This window comes from Macaca nemestrina, chromosome 5 (genome assembly GCF_043159975.1).
Source record: "Macaca nemestrina isolate mMacNem1 chromosome 5, mMacNem.hap1, whole genome shotgun sequence".
NCBI classification, from domain to species: Eukaryota; Metazoa; Chordata; class Mammalia; order Primates; family Cercopithecidae; genus Macaca; species Macaca nemestrina.
In genome coordinates, this window is record NC_092129.1 from 164,262,999 (window position 1) to 164,278,415 (window position 15,417).

At 40.2% G+C, this 15,417-nt stretch overlaps 1 protein-coding gene across 1 annotated transcript in view; it reads right to left on the bottom strand.

Moving 5' to 3' along the window:
- Positions 1–3,488: 3,488 nt before the first annotated feature.
- Positions 3,489–15,417, bottom strand: part of LOC112426765 (uncharacterized) — a 122,076-nt gene continuing 110,147 nt past the window's right edge. Inside the window, exons 5-7 of the mRNA XM_024793000.2 lie at positions 11,255–12,448; positions 4,963–5,024; positions 3,489–4,733 (exon numbers count right to left, since the gene is read on the bottom strand). Of these exons, the coding sequence (XP_024648768.2) occupies positions 12,379–12,448 (70 nt within the window). The 3' untranslated portion in view covers positions 3,489–4,733; positions 4,963–5,024; positions 11,255–12,378. The remainder of the gene's footprint in view (positions 4,734–4,962; positions 5,025–11,254; positions 12,449–15,417) is intronic.

Consider the following 15,417-nt stretch of genomic DNA (forward strand, 5'->3'; position numbering starts at 1 on the left):
AGATGTTTCTTACATCTTAGTTTTAGGTATTTAGATGTTTCTTACTCTTAGTTTTAGGCATTCTGCCACTTGTCAAGTTTCTGGTATAAGAAACTAAGATATTGAAACAAACTATGCTTGTGAACTGGATGCTGCCTGACCCATCTCTAAGTGGCAGCCCTTACTCTGATTCAACAGATGGCTGATAAGCAGGAACTCGGGATCAGTTTGCCATAACTCCTAATTTTTTATGAGAAACCAAATATCTCATAGTTCGGCTAGAAAAGTCGAACTAAATATCAAAAAATATTAAAATCTGAAATTTTTGCAGAGCCAACAAAACAGTGAAGAATTATGCAGTCAAGAGCAGGGAGAAGATGAAAGTCCATGGAGGTAAACCTGGTATTTGGGTTCACTTTTCTCTTAAAGGTGATTGCTGATTTTGAAAGCTGTGGCTTAAAGGTTGGAAACAGAGAGCTGGACAGACTCATGAGGCTGGGGGACCAAAAATGGGAGGTCAATGTTTGTTAAAGAGTAGGGATCGTGGTAAATATCTCAGGCAGGCAATATGGATCCAGAGGAGTTACACCTAAGGATAATACTGAACTGGAACTATGTCAAATCTAACAGGAACTGAAACTCAACCTCAGATGATCTCCCATTGCTGATTGGATTAAAGTGTTTTGAGGTTACTAGTATGTCTAACCTAGCTGCTTGCCAAAAGCATGTGTACATTTTCTCTAGAGGAACAAAGCATCATACAGAGTCTTGTGACAATTTCCACATGCAATATCTGGCAATAGCAAACAACCAAGCAGGCTGGGCATGGTGGTTCACACCTGTAATCCTAGCACTTTGGGAGGCCAAGGTGGCCAGATCACCTGAGGTCAGGAGTTTGAGACCAGCCTGGCCAACATGGTGAAACCCTGTCTCTACTAAAAATACAAAAATTAGCCAGGTGTGGTGGCACATGCATGCAATCCCAGCTACTCAGGAGGCCGAGGAAGGAGAATCACTTGAACGTAGGAGGTGAAGGTTGCAGTGAGCCAGAGGTCACAACACTGCACTCCAACCTGGGTGACAGAGCGAGACTCCATCTCAAAAAAGAAAAGAAAAGAAAACAACCAGGCAAACAATGAGACAGGATGTAACCAAAAAACAAAAGAAAAACAGGCACAAGAAACAGACCTACAGTGGGATCCAGATAACGGTGTTTTCAGACACAGACTTTAAAATGGCCACCACTGATATTTTAAGAAATTAAGAGTCAAGATGAAAACTTTCCACAGAGAACTGGAAGCAATAATAATTAACCAAAAGAAATGTTGAGAATTAAAACACTATATGGGTCACAAATAATATATACAGAAAATCAGATTTTTGAGCATTGCTCTCAACATTCTGCGTGTGGATGTAGCATAATGGGACCAGTGCAATAAACTGCAGATTGACTTTGTTTGTATCATAGTATAGCATAAAGAATTTGGCATAAATAAGAAAACCTTTTTTAGGATCACAAAAGATAGCAAAGATTAGAGATACAAAAAAAGTTGAAATAATTGATAAGGTTCAATTAGTTTCAACAATGAATTGGATTTTTGGTAGCTCTTATTACTATGAATTAACCAATCAAAATTTTTAATCCAAAATCATTCCGGAAAAGTTTTGACAGGGAAATTCTAAGAGGTAGTATAGAAGGTTCCAAGGTTTGTGGAATCAAATAGATCTACATTTGACTCCTGGGTTTGCTTCCTACTAGGTAGATGACGTTGGATCAGTTAGTAAACAATCTGACCCCCCAGCATCCTCATTTCTAAAATATATGCATAATAATTGATTTGTTGAAGTTGTTAAGAAAGTTAGAAAAGGCACCTAAATGCCCGGCGTGGTGGCTCACGCCTGTAATCTCAGCACTTTGGGAGGCCGAGGCGGGTGGATCATGAGGTCAGGAGATCAAGACCATCCTGGCTAACACAGTGAAACCCTGTCTACTAAAAATACAAAATATTAGCCAGGCGTGGTGGTGGGTGCCTGTAGTACCAGCTCCTCGGGAGGCTGAGGCAGGAGAATGGAGTGAACCTGGGAGGCGGAGCTTGCAGTGAGCCGAGATCGCGTCACTGCGCTCCAACCTGGGCGAGGGAGCAAGACTGTCTCAAAAAAAAAAAACAAAAAAAAAAACAGGCACACAAACTTACAAGCGTAGTAGGCCTTAAAGTGGGTTAGATAGTCAACCCATAGAGTTATTGGCTGGAAGAGAGGGTATCTACCCAGTTTTCTTTCCTCTCTATACCACCCAAACCTCTTACTACCCTGTTGCTTTCAATCATATGCATTTCTTTGTTCTCTCTCCTTTTCTTCATTCCTCTCATTTATTTATTTTGAGAGAGAAACACCACATCTATCTCATGTAATTAATTACCATCATCTGGACATGAGTACCTTTTAAAATATCACTGATTTATTCTGACAATACCAAAAAATGACCTTTATATCTTTCTCAATATGTCAAGAATAAACTATCAGTTTGCATTGTCTGTTAAGCTAAAAATCTATTTGGCTTTTACTTCCTTGCCAAGGATAGAGGGTTACAGCTTTATATTTGTGTGGCTGATAGTCACCCTTGTGATAAGCAAGACAGTTTAGCAGAGTCCTGAGTCAGCAAGACCCCCAACTGATTCAGTCAATGTGGGGAATCTGGACAGAGAAAAGCTTCAAATTCATGATATGAACCTTTAGTTTTTGGCCATCTTTCCTTTCTGCAACATCTTCTTCTTTTAAGTATAAAGTTTCTACTATACCTTACCATGCTGAAAGACAAATTTCATGAAATAGACAAACTTTAAAAATACAATGTCTATGTTACAAATTATTTTGAAGTAACCCCTCATGGATAAAATACTACTTAATAAGTATCATTTGTCAAGGGACTTTTACTAGACTAGAAAACATCAGAGAACAATTTCATATCCAAAATATATGAGCACTTTCAATTTTCAGTCTATGTACTTCAAATATTAGTACTTAGGAGAATTTTAATATGTTTGCTTCCTTTTATATGAAAAAGAAATTGAACCTTTGTTCCTTACTTAAAACTATTAGACATTATGTACCCAATCTCTATTTGTGTATTTTCTTCCCTGATTTTAATACCTTGTTTTTATAAGGATGGTTTTCCTCCAGGTTAACATCAGAAAAAATAGCAGTATATATATATTTTTTTCTTTTGAGATGGAGTCTCGCTCTGTTGCCCAGGCTGGAATGCAGTGGCACGATCTCGGCTCACTATGACCTCTGCCTCCTGGGTTTTCAAGCAATTCTCCTGCTTCAGCCTCCTGAGTAGCTGGGATTACAGGAACGTGCCACCACTCCTGGCTAATTTTTGTATTTTTAGTAGAGACAGGGTTTCACTGTGTTAGCCAGGATGGTCTCGAACTCCTGATCTCGTGATCCGCCTACCTCAGCCTCCCAAAGTGCTGGGATTACAGGCGTGAGCCACTGCATCTGGCAAAATAGCAGTATTCTTAAAGAATGGAGTCTTGTGTTACTTTCTGCACTAAGAGCACAGTTTTTTTCCAAATGTCAGGGTAAACTCTGTTGAACTGGATATCCCTACAAAATTTTCAATCAACTTAAGTACACAAAATATAGTTTGCAGTTTTATTTATCATCAGAAGAAAAACATTCTCTTTATTGCCTCTTGCTTCTTCCTTACTGGAAATAGATTTTAATTCAGTAACTATTAAAACCAGATACTGTGCACTGGCCCCGGAGAATGTCAGCATGAATCAATTCCTATACTCAAGGAATTCATGAGTTCAGGTCTCCTGGGTGCTTCCAGGGTCCTGAGGGTTTTGGAGGACACATCCTCCCAGGTTAGTCTGTGTTTTTCTCTTTCTCTTTCTTTTTAAATAAACTTGAATTTTAGAACTATTTTAGATTTACAAAGACATTGGAAAGATAGATACATTGGATATACTTCACACCCAATTTCTCATATTATTAACATCTTATCTTAGTATGGTCTATATAATTATAATTAACAAACCAATACTGATACATTATTATTAACTAAAGTCTCTACTTTATTCAGATGTCTGTAGTTTTCCCCCAATGTTCTTTTTCTTTTCCAGGATCCCATTTAGAGTACCACATTGCCTTTAGCCATCATGTCACCTTAAGATTCCTCTTGGCTGTGACAGTTTCTCAGACTCTGCTTGTGTTTGATTATTTTGATAATTTTCAGGAATCATTTATTTTTGCTTGGATAAAAAAGAACTTGATCACAGGCTGCAAATCACCTCCCATGATTATTTGTCTACATGAGGCAGAATTGCCACTTAACTGCAAAGTCCTCTGGTGAGGGCTGTGAAGAGTTTGTTCAGTATGGCTCCAACAGTGGCCCTCATCGTGGCTCTTCTCCAAGCCCACTCACCTGGCACCTCCAGGCAGCTGCTATATTTTCAGACCACTTTCCTGTCTCTAAGTTGTGATGTTTGGCATCTCCGAAGCTTTTCCAGTCCACCTCAGTCTCTTCAGCTTCCAAATATTTCTCTATACCAAAAGCCCCAATTGCTTCTTTTAACTAGCATTGCAGTCCACATTTTTATCAAGGAGAAATCTTGGACCTCCTTACTCAAGAGCAGAGAGAGCTCAGTCTTCAAAAACCACAATCATGGGCTTCAGGTCTCTGCTTCCTGGAGAGGAAGGGAGCTGTTGTTTGCATTCCATCCCTCTTCTAGAACTCCTAACAATTCCTAATGCAGCAAAGAAAAGACAAAACAATTGAGTTGCCATTTCAACAGAGATTGAATATTCATATTCTGCTAGACATAATCACAAGAGCAGGGTTAGTATTATTATTGAGGTGTGTAAAAGATGCTAGAGGAACATACAGGAGGGAAAACTCAATCTATTGCTCTGGAAAGAAAGAGGGGAAAGAAAAAGGGGAGCAGCAAAGAGTATAAGGCTTCTTATAGGTAATACCTGAACTGAGTCTTCAACAGTGTGTGATGGGCAGTGACAGAATCCCAGGTAGAAGTAACAGCCTGAGTAAAGACACAAGGGCATGAAATAACATCATATATTTGAGAAAGTGCCAGCAACTCTGAACTAGTGCAGAATAAAGGGACTATGAGGGAATGGCAGGAGGAGAGATTGGAAAGTGAAGCAGAAACGAATCAGACTGGAAAGTGCCTTTGATGTCACCTAAGGTCTAAGAATGCTGTTGAATGCCACGAAGATAGGTCACCTTGCTGGCCGAGCAGTGGGATTTAATATCTACATCGGAAAGGGGTAGGATAAGAAGGTCAGAAGTCAGTGCACTCAGCCAAGAGATCTATCATCCCAAGTTGGACCATGTAAATAGACTGGTAAAAGAACATATTTAAATTTGGATTTAAAACAAATTAAAATGTTCTGAGTTTGCTGAGTTGGTGAGCTGACTAAGACTTGGCAATGCAAGATTTAAGAGTAGTTTATATGAGACCTTAAAACTGGCTGCTTGGACCAAGATACTCTTTGGTCAAAGAGAAGTCCAGGAGGCTATTTGCCCTCTAGTGGCAACCACAAAGCATTTTCTATTTGCTAGAAACTGGACTAGAATATTCAGTGCAGAAAAAATGTTCCCAGGAAGCCAGTGGCCACTATACTTCATGAAGTTGTTTTAATTAGTATCTAGACTTGAATATCTAGCTTAATACACAAGCCTAATATAAGTTAGTTAAGATAGAAAAAAAAGCTGTTTAATAATAACAATCAATCATACATACCAATCTCTCATTGGAATTACTTAATTTAACACAACTTTTCAATATCGTCTTTAACAGGATATGATGGGAACGTAGCATTTTATTATAAATAACATCTCAGATTTTTAAGTGTAGTGATTTATTTTAAACGTATAACATAGAAAGATATTTGGATGATCAGAGATCAGTTTTCCTACATCTTCAAGAATCTATTTTAGGTTCTCTGATCTGTTCACTTAGATTTTACACTTTGCCAGTTAGAAAATTTTGGTCCCCAGTTTAGCAGTATAGAATTTCCAGTTCACTTCTTTCATGTTATTTTCTTTTTTTCCACAGAAGTGGTTTATATCTTATTGAAGAGCCTTTGGTATCAGCTTTCAATCTTTCAAATGTACAGTCTTTTGAGAAGTAATGCTTTCCCCTGCCTTTGCTAAAGGCATTTCACAGAAGCATCTCATTATTTATTTATAAGTGTAAGTCTCCAGAATAAGGTAACATTACCACTGGTCTACCATTGCCTCTATACACATGAATACATTCATAATTAATAGAATGATCTATACTAGTGTTGCAGCTAGAACAAACCTAAGGTCAGAGCTCTGGGAGAGCAAGTCATGTCATTATTTTTATTAAGAAATACATAGCGTAAGTTAAAAATTATCTGAAGGGAGGTGTGCATGTAGGCTAGGGAGACGAAGACAATGGGGTATGGGAAAGAAGACTGAAAACAATTTGCAGAAAAAAATCTATAAGATTTTGAACCATGTCTTGCCAAAAAAAAAAAAAAACTGTTTTTGTCTTCTTTCTGAGTTGTCTCTCTAGTTGGAGCAGGTTAATGATTGACCACTGCGTTCCCCTTTTCTTGTAGGCTGTTAGGCCCTCAAAGAAACGGAAAGTAGTTGAGAAACAATGGGATTAAACTGCCTTAGGAAATTCTGAACGGCTGAACATCAAACAGGCAGGTGAGGTTTCTCGTGGAATGCTTCTGCCCAGGTTTCCTGCTTCTGAAGGGGAAATTGATCTCATTAAAGAGTTCTCTTCCATACAATGGATAATGATGAGGATGAGGAGTTACTGACATAAAAAGATGTTATTCACTCTACACGGCTAATGGGGGGAAAAGCAAGCAACAAAACATATGCATAATATAATGCCATTTCTGTAAAAAATACATAGTATACAGATATTTATTTGCATATAGAAAATCAACTAGATTTGCTCTACATGTTAACAGAGATTGTCTCAGGTTGATGGGATTGTGGGGAGTTTTAGTCCTTCCCCTGCCCCTATGTTTTTAGTTATTCATATGTGTAAAAATAATTGCTTTGGCTGGGCACAGTGGCTCACGCCTGTAATCCCAGCACTTTGGGAGGCTGAGGTGGGTGGATCACAAGGTCAGGAGTTCAAGACCAGCCTGGCCAAGATGGCGAAACCCCGTCTCTACTAACAGTACAAAAAAATTAGCCGGGCGTGGTGGCGGGCACCTATAATCCCAGCTACTTGGGAAGCTGAGGCAGAGAATCGCTTGAACTCAGGAGGCAGAGGTTGCAGTGAGCCAAGATCACGCCACTGCACTCCAGCCTGGGCGACAGAGTGAGACTCTATCACAAAATAATAATAATAAAATAATTGCTTTAAAAAGTATAAAAATATTTTCTTGAAACAGAAAAAGATAGTTACATTGTGGTTAGCTAACCGTTTGTAAATAGTAATTAATTTGTTTTAAAAATTACTTAAAGTCCTACAGGAACTAGCAAAAATAAAGTGAATGCTAAGCTGACTTTAGAGTGAACAGACTTTCCTATGTGTTAAGCGAGCAAACAAAAACACACAAAAGATTGGTTTATGTTATCACATAATTTGTACAGTTTCTAAAGGTTTTTAAGAGGAAATAATGATTAAATAAGTATTAAAGACACATACCAAACTCAGATAAAATATTTACAATACATAGGAGCAATTAAAAATGCTTAGCACAGTACCTGGAACAAGGCAAGGGTTTAATAAACAGATCATTATTATGATTAGTGTATTAATGTATTACAAACCAGTAATAAAAATAAAAATTCTTCAAGATTGGACAAAAGAGATGGACAAACCTTTAATCATGCAATGGCTAATAAACATATGGTAAAGTTCAAATTATATATTATTCATAGAAATGCATGCTAAGGTAATAGATATGCAATTCTTTACCCATGAAATAAACAAAAATATATTTTTAAAAAGGTATTTTCCAATACCGGCAAGGTTTCAGAGAAATGGGGACTTTTATACCATGCAAGTGAGAAAATGAATCAGTACGAACTCTCTAGATGGCAGTTTCTCAGTGAATATCAAAAACCTTTAAAGTATTTATATTAGTCAACCCAGGAATTTATCTTAAGGAAACAATCAGGAATGTTAACATACACCCTTTAAAAGACCCAATAGTTTTGCTTGCAGAAATTTATCCTACAGATAATACTTCATGTGCACATGGGCAAAATGACACAGATGTTGCACAAGATTGTTTATGTAATTTCGTAACAAAAGATTGGAAACAACCTAAATTACCATCAATAGCAGTAAGAGAAATACATTGTGGTACTCTGAGACAATGGAATATTATGGAAGAATAACAAAATGAAAACAGAATGTGCCGATATAGAAAGATATCCTCCCGATATTTTTAAATTTAAAAAAGATATAGAACAGTGTAAAAATGGGAGAAAATAAGAACATGTTTATATTTGCTAGTATATTCACAAAAATACTCTCAGGATAGGTAAGAAATTAATAGTGGCTTCTGTAGGGTGTGAGAGGGAATTAGGCAGACATAGGACAAGAATGAGGGGGAAAATATTTTCTTTGGTTTTTGAACCACATGTATTCATTAGTTTTTTTTTAAAAAAAGTAAATAAATGAATTTTTTAAAATATTCACTAAATGCATCTTAAGATAGTATGGGAAAGCCAAGTATCTTTTAAACGTCCAAGCTGAATAAATACAGTACCCGAAATTCACTATGCTCATCTTTTCCTCTTTGAAGACAGAGAAAATGCTTTTCTTCTCTTGGCATCCTCCTATCTGAAAAAGTACCTGGCACATAGGAGGTACTCAATTAATTTTAGAGGAATAAATGAATCAATGAAGTTTTAAAAGTTAAGTTAGTCACGAAGGAAACGACTACACACTCTTCTCACATTCAGATTTTTTTTCCAGCAAGTAACGATTATTTTTTAGAGAAGACGCAAAATAAAAGTTCCAATGGTCCAAGTCGCTATTTTAAGTGCTCATTTATCAGCTCTAATCCTAAAGAGGCTGTTAAAGTAGATTATTAAAGCAAAGATAAAAAATCAAGTAAAATAACTGCACTGCCACACTATGGTACCATATAGGTTCATAAACCAGGTTTATCATTTCCATCCAGTCATGTGCCAAATCACTGTTCCTTCTCTTGCCAATGAGAGATATCAGGATATGTTCACAACTAAACCATGGCAGTTAATGAGGGGTGGAAGACATTGAGCTTAGAGAATGTGCTATAAACCATCAAAATCCACCACAAAACACACCCAGTATTAAAAATGATCTAGTGCTAGTATAATAGATAACACTGGGGAAAATGTTCAGGGGCAGAAATGAAGCCTACAAAATGAGCTGATGACTGTATATTAGATTAGTGATTCTCAACACTGACTGCACATTATAATCACCTAGGGAGCCTTTAAAAATACTGATTCTAGGGCTCCACTCCCAGAGATTCTGATTAAATTTCTGTGGGGTGGAGCTCAGGAATTCCTATTGAAAAAAAATAGTAACGTCGATGTGAGGTCAGGGTTGGAAAATGCTTCATTGGACCATGGGAGGGATGGAGGGAATTTTTTTCCTTTTCTTACATAAATGGATGATTTAATCAGCTGGTGGCAGCCATTACAATTCACGCAAACACGAAGTTTTTCTGATTTATCTCTTCTCCTGATATTTCCTCATATTCCCTAGACCAAACCTTCCCCAAAACTCCATGCTTGGACGATATGATTTCCTATGGGTCTCTTCGCTTGTTTTTGTTCTTGCCTCATATTTTCACCCTGCACAATGGCAAGTGGTTTTCCTTATATCGAGGACTCTATGTGTAAGGTATTTGTAATCTAAATTTCTCAGATTTGGCTTCCATTCTGAGCGCTGCCATTATCTAACGAGATTGTACAGCTGCTCGGTTTCCTCGACTACACCAAATTAATTGGGATTCATAACCTCCAAGGTTGTCTTACCCCACCAGTAAATCTTCAAACCCATTTTTTATAGTTTCCCTAAATATTCTTAATTGAAGTCAGACAAAATCCTCTTCACCCCTCAACTTATTTTTTGCTTCTTTCCTTCCAATGCGTTTATTTATGCTGTTTCTTCTGCTTTTTCATTCCCTCAGCCAATCATATGCACAATCACCTGACTCAGGCTCATCTTCTCCGCAGGCTTTCAGGAACCCAGACCACTTTATATCCATTATATTCTTACTTTATGCTTTCCTTGGTACTCTGTGGTCAAGATGCTCTTTACTCAAAGTGCAGTTCAGGGTTAGCAATATCAACATCACTTGGGGGCTTGTTAAAGATGCAGAATCCCAAGCCTTTTCTGCATTTCAACCAATTGCCAGGTGACTTCACGCACATCAAATGTCGAGATGAACGGGCCGATACCCGTTTATTACCACTTGCTTTGTTTTCTAGTTTTCCTTTCCTCTCCTTTCCTTTCCTTCCTTCTCTCCCTCTCTTTCTCTCTCTCTCCTCTCTCTTTTTTTTTTTTTAAAGATGGAAACTTGCTCTGTTGCCCAGGTGGGAGTGCAAGTGGCACCATTTCGGCTCACTGCAACCTCCCCCTCCTTCAAGTGATTCTCCTGCCTCAGTCTCCTGAGTAGCTGGGACTACAGGCGTGCACCACCACACCCAGCTATTTTTTTTTTTTTTTTTTAGTAGAGATGGGGTTTCACCATGTTGGTCAGGCTGGTCTTGAACTCCCTACCTCGGCCCCACAAAGTGCTGGGATTCAGGCGTGAGCCACCGCGCCAGGCCCTTAACTTTTATTCCAAAAAATTTTCAGTTAAAACTTCTAGTACATACTATTCACATAGCAGGGACCCTAAAGTGTTAAATGAATGTCACATATACCACATACAATGATAGGAATAAACTCAATCGTTTTAAAGGTTGATAAATACAATGATAGGCTGCTACAACTTCATGGGTCTTAAGAGAATATCTCACCAGATCTCCTCATATTCCAGACTAAAAAAAGAGAGGCCCAGACTTCAGCAGGAAGGGCCGATTTAACGACATCTACTATGTGAGTGAGTCTGGGCCACACTCTCTGGTTTTCCAGATTCAGTAACAATGCATCACTACTCTTGAAAAACCACTAAAAACCAACAAGTAAGCACCCAAAAAAGATGGTTAGGAATTCAGAAGTAGTCCTTTTATTCCAGCCTTTACTTAAACATTATTTGCTCTTGCATTGTGGATTACCCATCAACAATGTCCAGTCCTTACCAGGAGTCCAGGAGAGCGTCAAATGCTGGGGATACTGAAATGACCATAACCCAGTAATTGGCCACCGTCAGGGTACTGTAATGGAGAGCAAAGCAGGACAGAGGAAAAGCAAAACACAGAAACACCAAAACATTGGAGATTTTCGGAGCCATTTGCCTTCTAGAACCTTAAAGGCACCGTACAGTCCCGCGCTGTAGAATACTGGAAGAGCAGTCGGCTCTAAATCTAAGGAATCATGAGTTCCTTACACGTTTTTCTTCCCAGTTCAATTTTGGGAACTTCTGAGCCCTGGTCCTTTCATTGTGATACCCAACACCCAGCACGACGCGGAGCGCACAGTAAGGTAGCGGTGGATTCATCAACACTTTCAAAGTCTATTTTATCAACAAGGACAAGTTTTATTGTATGTTTCCTTTTAAATAAGTGCTACAGTCGCAGTAAGTGAAAACAAATCCTCTCTGACACCGCCCCAGCGCCCCTCCCCCGCCGCCGCAGCTCATGGGCCTCTCCGCAGAGCGCGCGTCCGTGGGGATAACCGGCGGAAAACGAGAGACGCGGGCACAGCCGCAGACTAGGCGCGGGGGGCACCGGGATGGCCGAGCCTGGGACGCTGGGACCTTCGACCGCCGCGGGGCGATGGGGCTGGCGGAGGCATCTCCCGCCCTCCCGGGCCGCGGGGCTCCCGGCGCATTCCTGCAGCCTCCTCCCGCGCGCCGCGCTCCCTCCCCCGGACAGCTGATTCATTGGCTCGGCCGCCCAGACTGCCTGGCGCCGGCCGCGTGACGTCACCCATTCACGGAGCCCGCCTCCCCCCCTTCGCTGGCGCCGGCCGGGCGGTCGCCCTGACAACGCAGACGCCAGCCCGCAGAATGACTTCCAGCTGGAGCAGCCCAGCCAGCCTGCGCGCTCACTCGCTTGCCTGCGCCGGGCTTCACAGCGCGGGGGTGAGTTTCTTTCTCTCCCTCTCGTTTTTTTTCCAGGCTCCCGCGGGTTCCCCCTGCCAGGGAATCCACTCGCTCTAGTTTTCCAGGGCTCTGGTCCCAGTCCCTTCTGAAGCGCGCTTACAGGCTCTCTTCCTCAGTCGCCCTCTCCCTGGGCGCTGTTTTGCTGGGCAGCATCCCATGCTAGGCTCGGCAGACATTCTGGCGGTTGGGTTCGGCCCTTGCAGCGCTAACACCTGCAGAGTCGAGGCTCCTGCCAAAAGGCATAAAGGAAAGGAGGAAAAAATTCATTGTCATAATAGCGAAAATGATAAACCTCAGCTGTTTAAGAGAAGAAGAATGAGTAGCTGTTGATTACCTCCCATAATCACAAGACAACTTTCTTTACAAGAATTTGCACTCTTCCTCTGTTCAAACGCAGTCATTCCTTCTTTTGCTTTCAAATCGAACTTCGCGACAGTTAGCAACTTTTAAGAACGCTTCCAAATGGATAAATCCTTCCAGAACGTAAAACAAATCTGGGAAGTCGTAGCAGTGTAAATTAGGATAGAGAGTGTGTGAGGGTCGTGTTTGGAGAGAGAGACACACAGAGGAGATTGGTGGTCTGGGGCAAGGCAAATAACTCATTCCCACCCCCCACCTCCAGTTTCCACCCAGACCTTTAAATCTTGAAGGTGGAGGAAAGGGAGACATAGCTGTTGATTAGAGTTGCGTGGGAGGTAATTCTTATTCTAAATTTTCACTTTATTTATTTTTTGGTGCCAGATTTCTTGCTTCAAAACAGCTGCACTTTTGGAAGAAAGTCCACAACTGACAACTAAGCAAAACCCTCCTGGTGGATAGCATAAATCTGCTTTGTTGAAGCTGCTCATCTGTCTGATCTATGAGTCCAGAAGATGCAAACTCCCTTCCCAGCTTATGCAAAAATACTTCCAGTAAAAACAAGCCCTTTGGCTCTTTTCTGCTGTCAGTCCAGATTTCAGCATGTTCTTCGCTTTGTTATTCATCATTTTATGTATTTGGACCCATCCTCAAACAGACTTTAAACCCTTTAAAGGCAAGGAAGGACTCTTTCCTAAACCTTTAATCCCCTGGCCCAGCTGAGTAGATGCACAGTGTCTTATGATGATGGTGATATAGAATGATTAATAACCACACAAAGCATTTGGTGGGTCAAGTCACTGTTTATTGGCTCAAAATAATCCTTGGCTTCTATATGTCTACAACTCACTTCCTAAACAGTTAAATCCAGAGAGTCTACTAGATTATAGTTGGTGATCATTAATATAAATAACGAATACATTAGAATATGTAGTCAAAATACGAATACTTGCTTTTCACATGTTTCCCAAGGATCACTGCTGGTGTTAGTCAACACAATAAAATAAAAAATTTGAACTCATTTTGTTACTCATCTAAAATGAGAAACTCGGTGAAACATTGATTTTCTAAAATTGCTGCATGTTTAAGTGTGATTGTAATTGCTCTTTAGCATTTTAAAATTATAACATCGATACCAAATGCTTAAGAATCTAAAGAATAGTCTATTGGGACTGGCCTTTTTTGTGTAAAATGGTCTGTATCATAATGGATGACTGATTTTCCCATCCACATTATTTGGATTCACTTAAATACTAGGTTTTAACATTAGGAGAATAACACCCTCAAGAGACCTAACATAGATTTGTATATTTAGTTTTCTCCTTCCTTATCTTCCACCAGACTTACAGGTGTTCCACCTGCTTGTAGTTTCGGTAATAATACGAGCTGCCGGTGGTGCCTAACTCTAGCTACACTTTAAAATTACCTCGTGCATTTAAAAAAAAAATGCAGTTGGCTAGTTTCCTCCCCTAGATATTTTAATTTACAAGGTTTAGGATGTGGCCTGGGCACCTATTTTTTTAACTTTTTATTTTGAATATAGACTTACAGGAAGTTGCAAAGATAGTACAGAGAGGTCTCATAGAGCCTCCACGTTGCCTCCACTGTTGGTTACATTCCACATAGAGCACAATGATAAAGCCAGGACATTGACACTGAGATAAAATGTGCCTGTGATTGTGTGTCACCTTATCCCTGAAGGCTGTTGTAATCATTACCACAATCAAAATACAAACTATTTCAACACCACAAAAATCTCTCTCATATAGCCCCTTTATGGCCATCCCTTTCTTTTCCCCACACCATCCCTAATCCTTGGCAACCATCAGTCTGTTCTCCATTTCTATGATTTTGTCGTTTGGGGAATGTTTTATAAATTGGTCCTCACATCTTGTGACCTTCTAAGATTAGCTCCCTCCCCCACCCAACTCAGCAGAATGCCCTTGAGATTTATTCAAGTTATTGCAGGTATTTCTAGTTTGTTCCTTTCTATTACTGAGTGATATTCCACACTATGGGTGTAACACAGTTTGTTTAATCATTCAGCATTCACCCATCATATGACATTTTGGTTCTTTCCTCCTCCTCCTCCTCCTCCTCCTCTTCCTCCTCCTCCTCTTCCCCCTCCACCCCTTCTCCTTCTCCTCCCCTCACCCCTTCTCCTCCTCCTTTTTTGGGGGGGCTATTATGAAGCTGCTTTGAAAAATTGCGTGCAGGTTTTTATGTGGACCTAAATTTTCATTTTTATGGGATAAATGTCCAGGAGTGTGATTTCTGGGTCATATGGTAAGTATGTGTTTAGTTTAGTTTTGTTTTGTTTTGTTTTGTTTTTTGAGACGGAGTCTCGCTGTGTCACCCAGGCTGGAGTGCAGTGGCACGATCTCGGCTCACTGCAAGCTCCGCCTCCCGGGTTCACGCCATTCTCCTGCCTCAGCCTCCGAGTAGCTGGGACTACAGGCGCCCGCCACCACGCCCGGCTAGTTTTTTGTATTTTTAGTAGAGACGGGGTTTCACCATGTTAGCCAGGATGGTCTCGATCTCCTGACCTCGTGATCCACCCGCCTCGGCCTCCCAAAGTGCTGGGATTACAGGCTTGAGCCACCGCGCCCGGCCTGTGTGTTTAGTTTTTAAAGAAACTGCTAACCCTTTTCCAGAAATGTACTATTTTACATTCCCAGCAGCCATATATGAGAGATCCAGTTTTTCCACATCCTTGCCAGCGTTTTGTATTGTCACTATTTTTTTAATTTTACTGTTCGGATTAGGTGTGCAATGATACCTCACTGTGGTCTTAATTTGCATTTTCCTAATGACTAGTGATGTCGACCATTTTCTCATGTC